The sequence below is a fragment of the Monodon monoceros genome, unplaced genomic scaffold, assembly GCF_005190385.1.
Source record: "Monodon monoceros isolate NGI ecotype Baffin Bay Population unplaced genomic scaffold, NGI_Narwhal_1 Super_Scaffold_12, whole genome shotgun sequence".
Taxonomy (NCBI): Eukaryota; Metazoa; Chordata; class Mammalia; order Artiodactyla; family Monodontidae; genus Monodon; species Monodon monoceros.
In genome coordinates this window covers 56,044,841-56,065,851 of record NW_021703768.1, presented here as the reverse complement: position 1 = coordinate 56,065,851, position 21,011 = coordinate 56,044,841, and the positions used below count along the sequence as shown (strand labels likewise).

The 21,011-nt window shown below is 41.2% G+C and overlaps 1 protein-coding gene and 1 non-coding gene across 8 annotated transcripts in view; one reads left to right on the top strand and one right to left on the bottom strand.

Moving 5' to 3' along the window:
* Positions 1-3,623: 3,623 nt before the first annotated feature.
* Positions 3,624-21,011, bottom strand: part of OCLN (occludin) — a 49,950-nt gene continuing 32,562 nt past the window's right edge. For 4 of the 7 annotated variants that reach the window (XM_029217841.1, XM_029217842.1, XM_029217840.1 and 1 more), the window contains 5 exons: positions 16,444-16,589; positions 11,071-11,286; positions 8,798-8,969; positions 6,162-6,203; positions 4,118-4,548 (listed from right to left, as the gene is read on the bottom strand). In XM_029217841.1, coding sequence (XP_029073674.1) covers positions 4,447-4,548; positions 6,162-6,203; positions 8,798-8,969; positions 11,071-11,286; positions 16,444-16,589 — 678 coding nt within the window. In that variant the 3' untranslated portion in view covers positions 4,118-4,446. Of the gene's footprint in view, positions 4,549-6,161; positions 6,204-8,797; positions 8,970-11,070; positions 11,287-16,443; positions 16,590-21,011 lie in introns of all 7 variants that reach the window. The other 3 variants (XM_029217844.1, XM_029217838.1, XM_029217839.1) reach the window with 3 other exon arrangements.
* LOC114893465 lies at positions 20,090-20,201 on the top strand. The gene has a single exon (XR_003792894.1). It is a non-coding gene; the product is annotated as a U6 spliceosomal RNA (small nuclear RNA).

The window sequence follows — 21,011 nt, the reverse complement described above, 5'->3', positions numbered from 1 at the left end:
GGTCAGGGGACTTCCCTGGTGGTCAAGTGGTTAAGACTTCCACTGCAGGGTTCACAGGTTCGACCCCTGGTGGGGAAAATAAGATCCCGCATGCCAAGAAGACAGTCGAACCATGACCAGAATGAGGGAGGGAGTTAACCGTGCTGATACTTAGGGAAAGATTTCTCCAGGGAAAGGGAGCTGCAAGTACAAAGGCCCCTGGGGTGGAAGCACATTGGTGTGTTTGAGGGACGGTATGGGCAAGCAGGGGATGAGTGGTGGCAACTGAAATCAGAAGTGCGGGTCTCGAAGCACTGTCAGAACTTTGAAGGGATGATGATGGCTTGGACTAGCATAGTATGGCAGTGCAGCTAGTGAAAAACGGCTGGATTCTCAATCTTGTCAATAGACTGGATGTTTGTTATAAAAAAAAAAATCAATGACTCCAAAGTTTGTTGCTGAGCAGCTGAAAGGCTGGAGTTGCAATTACTGAGAGGGTGGGGGGTTGGTAAGATCAGTTCAATTTTGAACAAGTTGTTTGAGATATCTGCTAATACACACAGAATTACTAGCATTTCCCATACCTGAGAAATGGAGAGGCAAGGCACCCCAGAGCCTCAGAAAAGGATTATGCCCAGGAAAAGGAGAAAGGAACTGCCGGAACCTCTTTGGTTCCCCATCACCGCACGCTTCCCCTCTGTTGCCTATATTGTTTTGTTGGTACTAAAATCTTTCCATGTATTCTTCCCCCTCAAAAACATAAACAGAAGCCATCCTGCACAGTAGTGGAAAGAACAGACCTGGATTAAAAATCAGGCTCTGCCACACTAGCTGGGTGACCTGAAGCAAGTCACATCCCAAGTCTGATCTATAAGATGGGATTATTTCCACCTACCCTACAGGGCTTGCGCATCACATCTTTGCAACTCCATAACCAGGTCCTTTTATTTCTCCCCAGAAGACAAGGTCTCACTGTTTAGTTCTGATGTTGTCTTTGCAAGGTGAGGAGGGGAAATTAGCATTGCTGATTCCCAGTGCCAGTTGGCTTCCATCTTTGCCTCCCCTACATCTTTGACTCCTTTACAGGACTCACACACAAACTCCACCCTTTTTCCTTTTACTTCCTTCCTAGTATCCCCTCTTCCTCCCTCCCTTCCTTCCAGAAACCCCACACTTTTCTTTCCTTCTGTTCTGATTAGCCATTCTGTTCCAAGACAGGACTCACACCTATAGAACAAACAGCTACAACCCCAAGCCCCAAGTTTCTCATTTATGTTTACTATCCACCTGTCTGGGAAGACTTTGTGGAAAAACAGGAAAAGGACAGAGGACTCCCCAATGAATTTAAATTAAAGCATTATCTGTGGACTGGAGGCCGAATCATTCAAGCTTTTCCCAACTGTAAAGTTTACTCTCCTCTGAATATATCTGTCTCAGATCTTGAGTCAAGTAGGAATGGTACTAAGGCAAAACAAAACAAAAATGCATAAATCCATGGTGATCTTTTGCCATTATTATGACCGACCCAATATTTTAATTGCTTACAAAGTGGTAGAATAAAGAAATGATATAACCTAGTCAAATGTTTCAATTTGTAAAACTAAGCAACAACTATGAAGAATGGAACAATCTGTTCTCTGCCCATGGGTGGCTGGACACAATCCAGAGTTAGGAAATTCACAAACAGCTCAGCCAGTGGAATCAAGCCGAAATTCAAAGTGTACAACTTCTCAAACTGGGAGAGATGAGCTTGCCTATTGCAATACCTTTAGATGGAACCTCAATCATTCGAGCCTCATTAAAACCCTCCAGAATTGCTTATAAGAGTATCTGGTAATCTTTAACTTGATATGTAAACTCTATACTATCTGTTCAAGCATTTGTTCATTATCTATGAGTTATCACAATGCCAAACATAAGGGAATTATCTGCCTAAAACTAAAAAGAATTTACACCATAAAGCTGTACCCAGCATACACCAAACATATGGGATTGGGATGATACATGTACTTTTAAAACCCAGTTTGCTTTTAAAAACTTGTTTTCACCATTTGGCTTTGGAAAGTAGGTATAACTGGCCATATTTATTTTATTTATTTATTTGGCTGCATTGCGTCTTCGTTGCTGCATGCAGGCTTTCTCTAGTTGCGGCGAGCAGGGGCTACTCTTCTTCGCAGTGCATGGGTTTCTCATTGCAGTGGCTTCTCTTGTCACGGAGCACAGGCTCTAGGTGCATGGGCTTCAGTAGTTGTGGCACTTGGCCTCAGTAGTTGTGGCTCATGGACTCTAGAGCGCAGGCTCAGTAGTTGTGGCGCACAGGCTTAGTTGCTCCGCGGCATGTGGTATCTTCCTGGACCAGGGATCAAATCCGTGTCCCCTGCGTTGGCAGGTGGATTCTTAACCACTGCACCACCACGGAAATCCCGAACCACATGCTTTTTCAACAAAATCTTTGGAACAATGGTTAATAGCAGAAAGCAGAATGCAAACAAAACCACAGGAGGTCAGAGATGGAAGAGACCTCTTAAATCTAATCTAAATCTCTATTTTCCAGACTAGAAAACTGCCTGAGTGGTTTTTCAAAGTTATGTCCCGATGGTTAATGCCAACCCCCCAGGGGAATTCCCTGGCAGTCCAGTGGCTAGGACTCCACGCTTCCACTGCAGGGGGCACGGGTTCGATCCCTGGTCAGGAAACTAAGATCCCACAAGCCGCATGGCACAGAAAAAAAAAAAAAAAAAAAAAAAAAAGCCACCCCCCACCACCAAAAGAACCATCCTGATCCTGGCTCAGAGATCAAATGTATGTAAGTACATTTGAAAAATGATTTTTTTAACTTTCAAAGTTCAATTTTATGGCACAATTTTACAGCACAAACTCATGCTATTTGACTTTCTGCATTTAGCTGAATGGTCTTGTTCAGTCACAACACTGGCAAACTTGCCTTCATAAACTAAGTGTGCTGACTTCAGTTTAAATTTTAAGACATATAAAAATCAATTAAGTTGCTCAAGAGAGTCCTTAACACTTTGTATGAATCCAAAAGACATGAAAAACATAAACTAATTATCACCTTTTGTAGTATGAACAGCACATAGAAAATTAAGAATTTCTTCAACTTGAAGAACTGTATCAGCGTCATAATGGAAACCTTATTTTTATCTCTGGAAAATGATTCAGACTTATATATTAAAAACAATATACTTAAATGAGAGTTCCAAACTGAGGGGATAATCACAATCAACTTGGTTAGCTATATATCCAGTATTATCAGCTAATTTTACTTTACCAGAAAAAAACTGAATTAAAAAAAAAGCTGAGATTTAAGGGCACCATTTGAAATAATTTGGTGTTTTATGATATTGGATTCCATTTCCAGACAAATCAGCCTTCTGTTAGCCAAAGGATTTAGGAAGCTACCAACCAGCACAGCACCCAAAACAGTTAAAACAGTAACAGATACAACTTCTGAGTGTAGTTTTCCATAGCTTAGTATTAACAGCACTAATGACATCAAAAAGGTACATTATGGAAAGAAAACACCAGTTTTAATAATTATAAAATATGTACAAAACTTGAATATTCCCATAAGATACAATTCAAGTCACAATTGAATTGTAATTGGATACTTTGATATAATGGAAAAGGCTAGTTGGTTTAAAAAAAGCATGTAAACCATAAAAGACAAAAAGCATTTAAAAATACGCAACAAAATTCTAACCAGTAGGTTTAAACTTTGATTTTTAAAAGGTAAACATATATTTACAATCTTCAAATTTCACACATTTGTTACTTTTACATGATCTTTATTACCAGGATAACATGAAATAAAAAGCTCTTCAGCATTTATACACAGAAAAAAATCAATATGGAGGCTGGTAGGACTCAGTATCCGTAGTAGTTAAAATAGGAAAAGGCCAGGGACTTTATCAATGGAGTCATAAAACAGACTTAACCAAAACTGCAAGCTAGGCAACAAGCAGTTTCACTTCAGAGACTTTATTGCAGGGCCCCAGTTTCCTTATCTGAAAATAAATGATTATAAGTAACAGTTATCTGAAGGGAGAATTCTGGGAGAATTAAACTATCCCCTACAAGACCCAATGAGCATACTTAGGTATTAACACCTGATTGCCTAGGGTGTGAAAGTTCACAGCACAGTGTACTCCAGGACCTTCCTTAAAGCTTTAAAAACCTCAAACAAAAGTTCTTAATACAAGAACCAATGTTTAAAGCATAAAGTCCTTACTTGGAGTGTTCAGCCCAGTCGATTATCAAAAGCTATTTATAAAATGATGATATACTGATGATATCATTCAATACTGATGATATTAAAACTACCAAAACTCTGTAATGATCACAAAGATTTGGCCTCCCAGGTTAGAGTCCAAAGTCATTTTGACTCCTGATAACATTGCAGAGATGTCAGTCAGATACTTCTTAACCTAACAATGTGGCATCTGCTGTCTATGTTTTCCGTCGATCATAATCTCCAACCATCTTCTTAATGTGTGACAATTTGCTCTTCAACTGCTTGCAATAATTCCTCTTACTTTTGTAATCTGCAGACTAAAAAAGGAGGAAAGAAAAAAGAATCGCGTAAATTTAACAAACTAAAAACGAGTTATGTTTTAGCTGCTGGGAAGGCAGAGGTGAACAACAAAAAGGGAGCATTAGTCATATAGAATTGCAGGGAGTGTTAAATGAAGTAACATGCATAAGGCACCTGGCAGTTATCTCTAACCACATGAGCAGCTGATTCTCTTTTCTTAATCATATCTTCTAACCTGAGTTTTACAAAGGATACACTCATTTCTAATGATTTGTAAAGTGACCAAGAAAATTTATCGGCCTTTTTTTGTTAAAACATGATTTAAAAAAAAAGTAAAAATCAGTAAAACAAGAAACTGGTGATATGGGGTTACTTAGAATAAAGAAACGGGGTAAATAGGGAGTGAGACAGGAAATTGTACTATGTACGTTTTTAAACTCTTGAATTTAAATTCATGAAGTTCTGGGAATTCCCTGGTGGTCCAGTGGTTAAGACTCAGCACTTTCCTTTGTTATAAAGCAGAAACTAACACACCATTGTAAAGCAATTATACCCCAATAAAGATGTTAAAAAAAAAAAAAAAAGACTCGGCACTTTCACTGCCATGGGCCCGGGTTTGATCCCTGGTCTGGGAACTAAGATCCCACAAGCTGCGCAGCACAGCCAAAAAAAAAATTAATGATTCTGGAATTTTAAAAATTAATATAAAGTCTTTTAAAAACCAAAAATGTTTTAAGGCAATAAAGACTGATGATGCTGGGAAAATTCCCTGGCAGTCCAGTGGGTGGTTGGGACTCTGTGCTTTTATTGCTGAGGGCCCAGGTTCGATCCCTTGCTGGGGAACTAAGATCCCACAAGCCACGCTGTGTGGCCAAAGGAGAAAAAAAAAAAGACTGATGATGCCAAGTGTTGGCAAGGATATGAAGCAACAGGAATCTACACTGCTTGTTAGGAATGTAAAGTGGCACAAACCAGGGATGCTGTTGACAGTCCCTACCCAAGGCAGGATCCCCACTTGCTCAATGACCTTGCAATTTCATGACTATGTATATACCTAGCAAATGTGTGCCTGTGTGCATACACACTTAAAAATGAACCACTGCTTCATGGCACCATCTGAATGATTCTCACAAACAACACTGAACAAAAGAAATCACACACAAATTACATACTGTATGATTCCATTTATATAAAGTTCAAAACACGCAATACTTATACATGATGTTAGAACTTAGGATGGTGGTTACCTCTGGGGTGAGTGTAAAAATTGGATGAGCATACAAGGGGTACTACGAAATGTATTTCTTTATCGGGATGCCAGGTACAAAGGTGTGTGGTTGCTCTGTGAAAATTTACCAAGTTGTATACTTATGATCTGTGTATTTTTCTGTACGTATACTTCAAACTAAAAACACAATTTTTTTTTTTTTTGGCATCAGTGCTGGTTGTAGTTGCAAACAACGGAAATTAAGGTTCCAACTTCTTACAGTTTTCATCTTGCAATTATAGGGCCTTTTGCCTATAATCAGTGCATGTGTGACAAGGTATCCGGAGTCACTCTAAAGGTTAAATGAAAAGCACATAATAGATAAGTTCTTCCTAAAAGAATCTTACAATCTGGGATACTTACTCCCTTAACTTGTTTCAGTCTGTTGTATTCATCAGCGGCAGCCTATTAAAGAGGAACAGAGGAATATGTTTAGTGGGGCATCTTCTCTTTCAAAAATAACACTCCTGATGTTATATTTCGAAGCTAAAAATGTCATCTTATGACAAAAATACAGGGAATTAAAATAACGAAGTCTTAAAGTTCTCAAAACTATTATGGTCAGTAGGAGGGCCTGAGGAGTCCAGTGACAGGAAATTTATGACATTAAAATACTTCTCACATTCCATCCATACAGACAGGTAACTGTCTGTGCTGCCTCTCATCTCTCCCCATGCCAGTCCACGTGGCATGTAGACCCCGGAGAACTTTTTCAGAAAGCACGGCTCTGAGCCGGTTATATCCCATTATAAAACTGGTCTGAGCACTCCATTAAATTCTCTACTAATCTAGTCTCCCACCTTGCCAGTCTCAGTGTCCACCATTTGCAATTCTTTAAAAAATTAAGCACATGAATGCTTCCAGATTTCCGTCATGTTCCCCTTATAGCTGTACTCATGTACCTCCCCTACTGTCTGGAGAATGTGTACTGGTTACCTCTCAGTGAAGCCTCCCCTAAACTCTCCAGGACTTCAGCAGACTTTATTCCTTCTCAGAGAAGTTAGTTGCAGTACTTTCTATACATAATGTAAATATGGCATTAGTCCCATTGTCAAAGTTGTTTAGGTGTCAGTTTCTCTCTTTGAATATGAGCTCTTTGAGGGTGGAAACATGATTTGTCTTTGTAACCTCAGCACTTCCACATCAAGGACACAGTAACAATGAATAAGCATTGACTGCCTTAAGAAAGGTTTACGATACCACAGAGAAGCCATAAAAGAAAACAATAAATAAACTATATACGAAGCAAATACTTCGAAACTGGAAAGCAGATCACCCCAATTAAAAATGACAAAGGGGGGGCTTTCGTGGTGGCGCAGTGGTTGAGAGTCCACCTGCCGATGCAGGGGACACGGGTTCGTGCCCCGGTCCAGGAGGATCCCACATGGCATGGAGCGGCTGGGCCCGTGAGTTGTGGCCGCTGAGCCTGTGCGTCCGGAGTCTGTGCTCCTCAACGGGAGAGGCCACAGCAGTGAGAGGCCCGCGTACCGCAAAAAAAAAAAAAAGCAAACAGTATTTCATAAAAGGACTATGAAGTTCCAATAAATACATGATGTGATAAAAATGTTTAAATACTGGTATCTAAGACACAAGTCAATAATTTTTCAGAAATAAAATGTTAGTGAGATGTGGGTCAGAGGAGCCTCTAGAGCGTTACTAGCAGGAATACAGTTGATATAATCTTTCTGGAGGGCACTTTTGCAACAAAAGTTTAAATGTACTAACCTCTGACTCAGCAATTTCACATTCTGGAATTCGTTCTAGCAGATAAGTGGGTAAGTGTGTAAAGATGGAGAGGTTCACCAGTGTATTACTAGTAGGGGCAGAGTGTATGTGTAGCAGTGGGGAGACATTCCTAAATGTCTATTCATAGAGGATCACTCAAGTAAATTATGGTACAACCACAAAATTGAAAATTGTGGAGTTATTTTTTTAACACATAAAAATATTTTCTCAGTAAGTAGATCTTTATTATTGACATGAAATGATAACCATAAATTATCATTGAATAAAAAAGCAAGATATAAGCAGTGCCAGTAAGTATTTAAAAGAAAAACCTTCACAATGATGGGGATATCTCAAAGAAACACAGGAGGCAACCGAAAGAGTTCCCAATGGTCCTAACTAAAACAATTCAAGCAACAAAACTAAGTAGTGTTGGATTATAACCCAAAGTATAAAACAAATATCCATGAGTCTATACTGATATAAATGATTAAATAAATGGGAGGAAGTGACAAATTTCCCATGCAGACAAATTTCAAATAATTTGTGTAGGTATACTGCTGGAGCATAATTCCCCAGTCCTTAAGTGTGATCTATGCATAGTGACTTCCTTCTAAAGAGCACAATATGGAGATGGGGGTTAAAAAGTAATGAGTAGGCTTCGCAAAAAAAAACACAAAAACAAAACAAACAAAAAAAAGTAATGAGTAACTTTACATGGACAAACACTACTCCAGCCAGGTGATCAAGGAAAAAAAAAAAGAGCCATAAATTATTATTGAGTAAAAAAGCAGGAAGGATATAAGTAAAATTTATGATTCTTTATCAAAGATTGTGTCTAGGTGCACTTCTGCACAGAGGGGACATTTTAACAACTAATATTTTGGTGACAAAATTTAAGGCAATTTATTTTTCTGTATGTAATTCTGTATTATTTGAAATTTTTACAGAAGGAGCGAACTTTGTTTATAAATAGAAAAACTAATGTAGCGATTTTCTTTTAAGAAGGAAGGGATGTATTATGGACGAACCCAAACGAACTTTTTGGCCAAACCAATATGTACACAGACCATTGCTTTGTAATTCTTAACTACGTTAGTACACTTTTCAATTTGGAAAGACTTTAATCTAAGACTTGATTTCAATTACTCTTCAATGAAATTAGTTTGATAACTACTAGCAAAATCTGTATCAATATTAGTATAAAGGATAATGTAGCTCCATAGATTAGAATAAAATTCTATGTAATATATAATTATCAGATTTCAATTTACCATATACTCTTCACTTTCTTCTCTATAGTCATCCAGTTCTTTATCCAGACGAGAGAGTTCTTTATTGATCTCATCAAGTTCTGCTTGTAAGCTCTTGTATTCCTGCAGGCCAGTGTCAAAATTCCTCTTGTAGAGTTGTCTTTGTTGATCTGAAGTGATAGGTGGATATTCCCTAAAAATTCAGTGAGAAAATGATTACTTATGTATCCTCAGCAGACCTAAGATCCAGTGCTTCTTCCTCAAAGATGATAAGCTGGTGGGATGTGGAGAATGACATTCTCTTGGTTTTTTTTTTTTCTTCTTCTTTGCGGTACGCGGGCCTCTCCCGTTGCAGAGCACAGGCTCCGGACACGCAGGCTCAGTGGCCATGGCTCACGGGCCCAGCCACCCTGGCATGTGGGATCTTCCCGGACTGGGGCACAAACCCGTGTCCCCTGCATCGGCAGGCGGACTCTCAACCACTGCGCCACCAGGGAAGCCCTTGGTTTTGTTTTTGTTGCTTATGGGTAGAGAAAGGTGGGATGCAAATGAGTTCTTTTAAGAATGATTATGCTTTTTACGTTGCTGCTCATGTTTTTTTTTTTTTTAAAAAAACTATGCCTACTGATTTTTAGAAATAAGTTGAAAATCATTTATGAAATTTCAGGGTGGTCTTAGGAACTCATTTATTCTGAATACACAACACCACATGAGAATGGATACTTAACGTTAAAAGTGTTAAAACTGGAATTGTGGAACACAAAGGATATTTTCATCGGCAGGGCAGCTAACTGGCACCTGGCTGCTTTCTGCTACCACCTACAGTTTTCAGACTGTTTTGAGCATTGTTTTTGTTGAGGCGGGGGGTGGGTGTCTTGTTTTTCCTTAATGGAAATCACTTTGATTGTAAAAGTAGACATTAAAAGGTACATGTATGAAAATGCATGCTCATTGTAAAAATAATCTGGCAATGTGGTAAACTATGAAAAAAACCCTGAAATTCTGTACCACTTGTAATCTCTCAATATGCCAGCTATTCTTTACATATGACAATGATGCTATTAACCACCCATAATCCACTGAGGAAATACTATGAACTGTTTCATGGGACTAAGGAACTTCACAGCAATATGGAATTTAAAATGTCATATCTAAGACAGTCTAAATATCTTCATTTTACAGACAGGAGAAATTAAATGATTTGCTCAAAAGGGAAACAAGAATTCAGAATTTCTAAAAGTTTTCACTTAAATCTTGCATGATACAAGACAGGCAAATATTTTATAGACAGATGACTGAACTAGGCCAAAACTCTTGAGGGGTAAGGGGGAGATGAAATATGAGAGCCACCAGTGAGTATGGGACTTCTAGCTATACTTGCCCCATCCATCCCTCCTAATACCTTGAGAAGCAATGTTTTGATTAACCACAAGTCACACAGCAAATGTTTCTGATTTGTGTCCCATTCCTCAGAATACTTGGGCAAAAAAAGGCTATAGGTCATACACGAGTACAGCTGGCAATGATGGACTATAACAAAACCACTGACACACAAAGTAACATAACCACGACACTAAATTGTTAACTCCACTGTTTACAAAACTGTTTGCCAAAGTCCTCTGGATTAAACTTTTAAAAGACTCTCTTGGTCTCATCGTGAAAGCTTAACTTAAAAGTAAGTGCCAAAGGAAAGCCATAGCACTGGTCCGGAATTTTATAATTAGTAAAACAAAGTTCCTCTATACTTGTATTTCATTTACTTGAAAAACCTTGCTTGGGTGACTATTGGTAAAAGCATACAGCACTGGCGAAGTTTATCAGTCATTTTGTGGAGGTGCACTGAAAGTGTTGACATGTTTTTAAGCCAAAGTGCTTTTAAGCCAAACACATTCCCTCCAGGTCAATCTTTATTACAAAAGAGTACTAAGGGGGCTTCCCTGGCGGCACAGTGGTTGAGAGTCCGCCTGTCGATGCAGGGGACACGGGTTCGTGCCCCAGTCCGGGAAGATCCCACATGCCGTGGAGCGGCTGGGCCCATGAGCCATGGCCGCTGAGCCTGCGCGTCCGGGGCCTGTGCTCCGCAACGGCAGAGGCCACAACAGTGAGAGGCCCGCGTACCAGGAAAAAAAAAAGAGAGTACGAAGGGAAAAAAAAATATCAAGAAACTGTCTCCAGCCCTGGTTGGCAAAGAACGAAGTTGTACCACCCACCCCAGTTGAGGAGGCAACACCACCAAAACCTGGTTGTACAACCATCAGATGCGCAAGGGGTTCCAGCAAGAGGCGCCCCAGTACCTGATCCAGTCCTCCTCCAGCTCATCACAGGACTCGCCGCCCGTCGTGTAGTCTGTTTCATAGTGGTCTTGCTCTGATCTCCTCGACTTTCCTGCCTTGCCCTTCGAGGGAGCCCTTTTTGAAAGCGTCTCCAAGTTACCACTGTTGCTGTAATGAGACTGCCGGAAGTCCTCCACAGGTGAAGTCACTGGCAGCTCCTGAGCCACTTCAGGCACCCTAACAAAACAGGAATCATCTGTCCGCGAGCATTACCAGACTTTGTCAGAGCACAGAGACCACAGAGGGCAGCAACACGTGGGCCGCACTCACTCAACCAGCCACTTGCCCAGCACTGGGCAGATCCCCAGCTTCCTGCACTCAACCCAGCACCAGCCCAGCTCCCCTAATGCACACAAACAGCTTTGAGGCTCTGATGTAAGGGGAGCTCATTAGTAAGCCTTGTACGAAAAATGGATGTAAGATTTCACTTTAGGAAACACGCTGATCTGGAAGAGAATTATTGACCTGACCCGTGCCAGGGACTTACTCCACAAAAGGCTGTTAGGAAAATAACAATCACGACTCTTTTCTACAGGTTCTTCTAGTTCCATGGAATGCTGAGTGGGGAGAGGAATGCACATACGTATCTACCTTTAGAGGCTGACTCTCAGAGATAACCTCTTGGTAATATTAATTTTAGACTCCTCTGTATCAATTCTCTTTTCAAGATACAATGTTGAAAAATGAAAAATACTGAAAATTTAAACTAAAAAAACAAAAAACCTAAAAAGCTTTATATTGTAATGGATGAAAGAGCTTGTTAAGACTTTTTTAAGTTGCACTGTTAATCCTGAAGCCCTGTAGAATGAATGAAATGGAAGAGTTAACATTACACTTATTTTTGTAACGCCAATTATTTAATATTGCATCAGATTTTTAAATTGCATATAATGTTTCTGCCACAAGCAGAAAAACGAAGCCTAACATGGAATAAAAGACCAAGAGCTGTGGCAACTGTAGACTACTTCTGAGTAACAGAAATGCAAAGCTGCACTTTCCCCCTGTAGCAGAGCTGGAGTAGGGCAAGAGGAGAAACAAGGCACCTGAGACTTCCCAACATCAGCCTTGCTATTCAAGTCAACTATTTAAAAGTCTGACAGATTTCGTTTTTTATTGCTTTCAACTTACAGAACTGTCATCTTGAGCTTTATCCACGAGGTGGACTGTTTTCTAGGTGATCCAAAACTGCTTGGTTCTAACTGTTGCCAAAGTCTTAGATTTCTAATCACACTTATTAATTTCTTATAGACTCCTAAAGCTTTGGGGGGGGTAGCTGGGGTGGTGGTGGTATTTATTTCTTCTTTCTAAATTTATCCAGGTTAACATGGCTTTGAGTGCTCTGTTAATGCTACTTCTAAAGGAAGGAAAATGTGACTTTCTCTGTGAGTCAATGATTAACGAGTTCCTAGACACTCTGCCAGGTACTATGCTTCTTAGCTTCGAGGTGGCAAATAAAACCTTTAGAATGCAGTGGGTTTGTTTGAAGTGCTGGGGGCCAGAGGGGGAGGATGCTAAAGGGCAAAAGAAATTAGAAAAAAACCCCAAAATATTAAGGCGGGCCTCCTCCCGTAATTTTATATTAGGTATTGATATTATAAATCTTCACCTTAGAAGTTTTCCATCTCCCCTCTTCCTACACCCTTTCAAACACTAAACAATAACTTGATACAGCATGAAAGCTAAAAACGAAATGCTTGGCAAGAAAAGTATATATAAATTTAACAGTTAGGGGATATGTGAACTCTTAGTCACCTTCAAACCTACTTTTAGAGACAAGTCTGATTAGTTCGAAAATCTGCACAAGCCAGAAGTAACCACCTGTATACTTTCCTCAGTATCTGACTCAGTCCCCTAGGTGCGGAAATCTGCCCTTGTGTAGTTTTTGACTTCCTTCTTTTTTAAACTTGCTTTATTTTCTCTCTCTCTCTCTCTCTCTCTCTCTCTCTCTCTCACACACACACACACACACACACACACACACACACACCCTCACATGCCTTTGCTGCTCTATCTCACCCCAACAGTGTAGTTATTGTGCACTTCCTTCCGCCCCTGTTGTATTGCAACCTCCATGGGAACACGAACTCCGTATTCCCAGGAGCACCTGGCCCAGTACATGGCAGGGGTTCAAGGTAATTACTGAACTGAAAAGACATTCACAAGAATTCTCTTCATTGAGGACACCCAGTATCAGGGAGGAGGGAGAAACAAAATGCATGATCACGAGTGTCATGACTGTTGGAATGACTGTTAGAATGACATCCATGATATACATGGTATTTTAAAACTGCCATCATCACTGAGGGGAATATCCAAGCCTTGCCAATCAGAGAACTCCATCTTCCTGGACCCAAAAAGGACCAATCAGAATCTTTCCAATAGATTTGATATGTAAGTTTTGGGAAAGTAAATTCCATTCTCTGAATCTGGCGCTAGAAGATCAGGACAGCCTGAGGAATGTGCACGGCTAGCCTGCTACAAAAGAAGCTGTACTGAGAATAAAACCAGCATAGCAACAAGAACCCTGATATATCTTCTGAGTCCCTGGATCATGCTGTGCTCGAAGCTAGCACCATCTCTGGGCCTTAGGCGAACCAGTGAATTCCTACAACCCGTGTAAAAGCCCTAACAGATTATCCTACCAGCCTAAATACTACTACCAGACAACGGTCTCGTTGGGCACTCTAAGGTGTCAGCCTGCCCTGAAAGCTCTGCATGGCATCAGCACTCCACTTCTTTGATTTACAAAGGTTAATTCACCCTGGGTGTGGAAAAGAGAGTAGGGAGTGTACCTACTACCTCCCGAATTCACTTAAGAGAGGGTGGAGAAGAAACTGTCTTCAGCTACATTCCGCTGTCTCCTAATCCGGGATTAATTCTAACTGCCTTAAAATTCTAAGGTTAGGACATCATGGTGAGAGCAAAAGGAGCCAGACACCAGAATCATTTCCATATGATTCCATTTTATAAGAGCTCTGATATGGTGACAGGCGTCAAAACAGTGGTGGTGGGGAAAGGGGGGTACCCGTGGAGAAGACAACGTTTTGGGGTGCTTGAAATGCCTCTCTCTCGGTCGAAGGGTAGTTACTTCAGTGACCACATGCGTGAACTCTCATCAAGCTGTATATCAAGATTAGTGCTCTCTACTGAACGTACATTATGCCTCGGGGGGGAAAACATCTTAGTACTGAGGCACCTCATTCTTAATCTGGACCTCAGACAACCTTCTGATTCTAATTCCTTCTCCATCCACTACAATAATAAGGAGGAGAGGCACTGGTGAGTTACTAAACACCTTCAAGAAACACCTGAAGAAAGACAGGCTACGACTTAACGTGCATCCCTTCGTCATCCAGGAGGACGTACACTGAATCCTCCGTAGCGCTCAATGCTCTGCCACAGACAACAATCAACAATGTCTACTACCCGCCAGAGGCTGCAAGCTCCTCCCGTCATTACTACACACTGTTGCATTCGTTATCCCTTACCTTGGCACCATCCCCATCCTCCCCTTCTGCTGGGTTCTAAAACTAAGCATCATATTTGCATTTTCCAGGCCTTCAGAAAACTTCTAGGGTGTACTCCTGGAGTACAAACTGGTACAACCCTTATGGAGTACAATTTGACGACATCTATCAAAATAAAATATGCAATTTCCTTTAACCTGGCAATTGTGCTTTTAATATGTTTCCTCCAGATACACTGACATATTTGCAAAGTGATAAAGGTGCAATGTGCAAGTTCATTCTCTGCAGAGGTTTGTAATAACAAGACATTGGGGAAAAGTGTGCATCAGTGTGGGATTAATAAAACAAATTTTAGTATACCCATTTAATGGAATATTATGTAGCTATAAAACAGATCAGTAAACTCTGTATACTGATATGGACAATCACGAAGATATATTGCTAACTATGCATTTAATATGCTATTGTCTTTTAAAAGGAAAAAATAACCAACATCATATTTGGCCAACATATTTACTTAAAAATAACCCCTGGAAGGACGTAAAAGAAATTGGTAACACTAGCTGCCCCTGGGGAGAGAAACTAGACAGCTGGGGACAAAAGGGATTCCCTTTTGCTCCTTTTAAATTTTACATCATGAATATACTGGCTCACTGAAGAATAAGTAAGATATTTAAACTGTTCCAAATGAATCTGTGAAAATATCTTAGTTCTCATAACAAGGGACAGCATGTGGGAACGCTGTGAAGCCCTGCAGGCCTTACAATTAATTTGGAGGCACAGCTGGTCACAAGATGCATTGTAGGTATTTATTTTGTATGCATGGAAGTCATGCAAATCATAGCTTGACCCTTTTACAAGGATTGCATCTCTGCTGTGTACCTCTGCCTCTCATAGCCTCACATGATTTGGTTTTTGTCAAAATCCAAAGAGAAGGAGAAGAGAGAAAATGCTCTTCCTCCAAATCATTTACAACTGAAATCAAAAGTAAGCTTGATGCTGAAGACCAAAATAAAACATACAGAGGGTAAGGCAGAATGCCAGTCTACTTCCAAATTCCATTCCAGGGTGGTAATAAAATCTATTCTCTTCAAACTGATTCCATACTTAACTCACCTGCTGGTGTCATCTTAGGGGCTCCAGGCACCCAAACTACTATGCACTCAGAGTGGATCTCTACAAACTCAGCCCCCTAAGTGGCGGTGGAGGTTGGAGATAAAACTTTGAACAAAAATTTCCCGGCAGATAAACCTTTAACTTAGAACGATCAAATCAGCTAAAGGGAAGGTTTATTTTTTTGGTCTACGAAGGAACTTGGAGTTCTAGAATTATATACAGGAACGTTAATTTATCATCCTTAGGCAAACTACATCCAAGTCCTTAACAATATCCCCAATATCTCTCTCTTGTCATTAAGGTGAATTAGACTTAGACTTCAGGGTAACCTAAAACCGCAACGGGGATACTATTTCCATAACCTGAATGGCACCTACTCTAGGCCAGAAACTCACTGTGAGGTTTTTCACACCACAGGTAAAACAAAATCTAGAGGTTTTATCAGTTTCACATCCCCTAGCAAAAGAGATCTAATAATTATAGGAAGGAGGAGAGACTGAGAGCCACACTTAGCTCTGCTATCAATCCGTAATACCCTTCCACCCTCATCTAAACTTCAAAACCAGAAATAGGAAAGAACTACATTCCGCCTCCACCTATAAGGCAGAGATCAGTCTCCAGCCTTTGTGAAAACTGTTGGGTTTTTTCTTTTCTTTTTGCAAATGGCACAAAACAGCAACTGATTTATAAACACATGCAAATACTCACTTTTTCGGACTCATTCTAGCAAAAGAAGGAAGACGCTACTTACGGTGTTGTTTTATAGGAAGACTCTGGATACAGTCGCTTCTCGTTCACTTTACCATTGGAGGAGTAGGCCACGGGGCTGTCCACTCTCTCCCCGTAGTCAGAAAGGGGAGGAGGCATGTCTTGTGTGCCTGCAGAAACGTTTTTAACCTAAGGAAACAGCCCCAAGAGACTCAGTTATTATTTAGCCTGTAACATAAAAGGGAGAAGAAATGAAAGAAAAATATCATATATAAAATTATCTAATATTTATTGGGCTCATTAAATATTATTAACCTATCTGACTACCTTGTTATTATCCAGTGTTAACAGTCAAATCAGCACAGAAATGGTGCTATTGTTAGTTTAACAAATCCAGAATCAATTACAAACAAGAAAAAAATCCAAATTCCCTGATCCTCATCCTGATGTGATTAGGTTTAATAATTATCCACCCCATCTTAGGAAGACTAATCTCATTTTATCCGGCCTAGGTCCGAGTTAGAACGAGAATTTTCATTTCTAACAAGTTCTAAGGGAATGCAGGGAATGCTTATGCTGCTGTCTGGGCACCACTCTTGGAAAACCACTAACCTAGCACAAAGAACATTGATTCTTCTCAATCCATTCACCCTATACATGGAATGTTAAAACTACTTTAAGAAGCTCAAACTGATTTCTGCTATGGTTCTTTAATAACAGATTTGTTTGTTCTCCCTTTACTTTCTCAATGGCTCTTATCACCAATAGCCTACAGTCACAGCATCACTGCCTTCCCTCTCTACCTTTCTTATTCCATTCTGATGTGTGAGTGAACGTGTTCTAAGAAGTAATACACGTTGGAGATGATGCCTTGTTAACATGAAAGGTTTCCCAGAGAACCTTTGGGAGAAGGTTTTGTATCTAATAAGCATAGCCAATTAGAGTCTTAACATTACCTGTTAGATGTAGTAGGTCCAACACTCTTTAAATTTCACCTAAACATCTTCACATTATTGCATATTACTCTGCCAGAAAAATAATAACTGCTAAGCCCAGACAAGTCACTGAGTTGGTTTGAAGTCAAGGAATAAAACTAAGGTGTGGGGGGAAAAGAAAAAAAACACTAAAAATTATGTCTGTGAAAAAGAGCAACTTTTCAAACTTAGGGATGATGGGATTGCTTTAGCTTGGTGATGAGCACAATGGCATCCAATTACCTGGGCTCACTCCAGATCTGCCAACTACCCAACTACAAGTTCTAGAAAACCTCAATATCTTCATCTGTGAGAAATGGGGACGCTACCTGCTTCATTAAGTTGTTTTGACAATTAAATGAGATGACGAGGTATCACATTTAGCACAGGGCCTTTATGAACACAGTAAAGACTCAGAAGGTGCTGGTTTCTGGAATTAAAGCCATTGGATCTAAACAAAGAATTTTTACAAGTATTTGAAGGGGATGGCAGACTTTTAATTGGATTATTTTGCTATTATAAATCTTCACAATTAGATTCAACATAGCGTATGTCCCTGCCACACACACACAAACTTTACATTCTGTTGTCCGTCTAGCATAGCATTAAAACGTGACCTGCTCCTTTCCTGTCACTGCACTATCACATGTCAAAAGATATTTACCTACCCACCCCTTGAAGTACATAAAGGTATTTAATCTTGATTGTTTAATATTCCCATGAGTCAGAAAGGAATGGAATCACTTCCTTCTGAAAGTGGAGTTTGGCAGCAACCGGGAAACCAGGGGGTGGGTTGCCAGGGAGTGTGCTCAGATCCCACCACGGGGGGGGGGGGCCGGGTGGGAACCATTCTTGGCACCTACTGAATTCCTGAGGACTTGACACCATCACTAAGCTTCACAGGCAAATACCCGGCCAAGCCAAAGGCGTATTCTAATTCTGGAGGCTTCAGATTTAAAAGACCTCCCTTTCTTAAAAACCCATTTAACTCTTCTCTTTGCAAATTTAGCAGAGGGTACAGAGCTCATGGATTTCCTACTGACCCTGGCAAACCGGAAACCAAAACCTTACAAAAGAGGTGTCTGGGTGTCTTTGCAGAGACTTCCTACTGCCCAGAATGGAATGTTCTTCCCCCTTTCTTTGCCAGCTAATCCTTAAGTGGACTTCAAGTCCTGGCTCACTACCAAGTAGGGATGGTGCCACTACCTCCCGGGGGCCTTCCACAAACGTCCCTGCTGGATGAGGTGCCTCCCTGTCCTCCTGTCTCGCCAGCACCTGGGCATACAAACCTCCCAGCAGAGCGCGTGTGCACAGACTGTTTACGCACAGGGTGACGCTGCTCCCACACCTCTAACTGCAATGGGCGGTGGGCTGCTCTTAAAGCCACCACTGTCTGCCTGCTATAGCATGCCACATACTGAACTGAGGGATCATTTAGTAGGTACAACCTTACAGGGAAATACTATAAACAGATAAGTTAGGGGGTCCCTGGAGAAACAGAACCAGGAATGGCTTTCTTTTTTGTTGTTGTTGTTTTGTTTTTGTTTTTGTTTTGCGGTACGAGGGCCTCTCACTGTTGTGGCCTCTCCCGTTGCGGAGCACAGGCTCCGGACGCGCAGGCTCAGCGGCCATGGCTCACGGGCCCAGCCGCTCCGCAGCATGTGGGATCTTCCCGGACCGGGGCACGAACCCGCGTCCCCTGCATCAGCAGGCGGACTCTCAACCACTGCGCCACCAGGGAAGCCCCAGGAATGGCTTTCTTGACATAAGAGAAGCCATTTTGTGATCTAAGCCTGGCCACAGTGCTCACCCTTGAACAGGTCTCAGTAATTCATGATCTTGAGGGAACAAAGGAATGCAGGAACGGGGAAAAGGCACTCAAACGACAGTGCAGTGATAAGGCAGAGTCCTAGTTCCTCCTCAAGGGATACACATCATAATATATCTTTGAGTTCTGCAGGTACTAAGGACCCCCACCCAGGTGGAGGATGGAATGATGATGGTGCCACTCTTGACTTCAATCAACTAAAGCTTGGACTCTGTGGACCTTTGCCCCAATTCTATGCTGAATTCTCCTCCGCTCAAGCCCCTTCACGAATACGCAAGTACCCTTAGCTTAAAACTTCCCTAAGTTCACTGTTCAGACAGACACTGCTTTGGAGAAGATCCCCGGTGTTCCCCTCACTTGCTGCAAGTAATAATAAATTCTTTCTTCTCCCGATCTTTGGCTTGGTTGTGTCTATCAGCTCAACAGCCACCAAGAGGTGAACCCAGTTTTCAGGGTTTTTTTCAGAAAAAAACCCTTTTCAGAAAAGGGGAAGCAAGGGCTCAGGGTGCTAGACAACTTTCCCAAGGACCCATACCTAATAAATGGTAAGGTGTGGTTTATATACTTCAAAGCCTCAGCTCCAATACACTGCCCCTCCCTGGGCAGCCTCCTACCTTCCTTCCTCTATGGGTCTTCAAAGCCCAGCCCAGTACCCGGCACAAAGCAGGAGCCCAGAGTCTGCCGCATAAAGGTTACTTCATTTATTACTGTTCTACTTCTACACTGTATATATCCAACCGCCTTATCAGATGAGCTGCTCTGAGGTGATGTTTATCTCTTAGAGTCAGCAGAACGAGACTAGCCCGAACACTGACTTCACCCTCCAGCACAGGTCTTTCATTACTTCAACCTTCTTCATACACGTGCACAAAAAATTCCAAGGCCATGCTCGCTTGGGCAGAACATACACTAAAATTAGAACAATACGGAGAAGATTAATTATTAGCATGGTCCCTGCGCAAGGATGACATGCAAATCTGTGACGTGATACATAGTTTTGAAAAAAAAAAACACCCAGCCAGACTCAAAGGTGAATAAGAAGCAGCCTTTGTCCTCGAAAGGAGCTTAAGTGTCTAGAGGCAGAAGCAAAATATATTTGTAAAACAAGGAGTAAGTTCATTTTTTTCCTTTTATGCTTCGCGTTTCCCAAAAGAAAATATTACTTTTTCTCACGGTACCAATGCAAAGTGAGTATAAACCGGCTGCTTTCAAAGGACAGTGGGAGGAAGCTGGGAAGCCCCAGTGAGGAGGGACCAGTATTAGAAATTTATGAGTCCTCAGCCTGTGCTTCCTATGATGAGAAAAGGGATTTGAGACTCACTGTTATTACTGATAGGATCCCAAGCCAGTCCATAATACCTGATGATGTAGCCAAAGTTCTTTAAAACAACAACAATGAAACAACCCTACCATTTTAATAACTATAGTAAAATTTTAAAGACTTAGAACCTGAGAAATACTCGGCTTAATTCTGAACGGCAAATGGTGAACGGGTTTCCTCAAGTAACTTGAAACTAGCTCTAAGAAATTAGGGGCAGAAGAAAGCAGAGTGAAAAAACACAAATGCAGGAAGATTTGCCGCCTTCTACTAAGCACTGAGGGGAAAGGAAAGTTTGAGAGTCAAGCAAACGCTGGAACTGCTGCTGTGAAGCCAAGAGAAGCCTTGGGGCCTGGGGGGCTGATCTGGGGCTCCCACCCGCAGGCCCTCCGGCAGGGGAGCTGGGGTTCGGGCGCAGCCGTGGGGCGGAAGGGCACTACACGCACAGAAATCCACATGGCAGCGCCCAGCTGGCCGCTCTTCACTGGGAT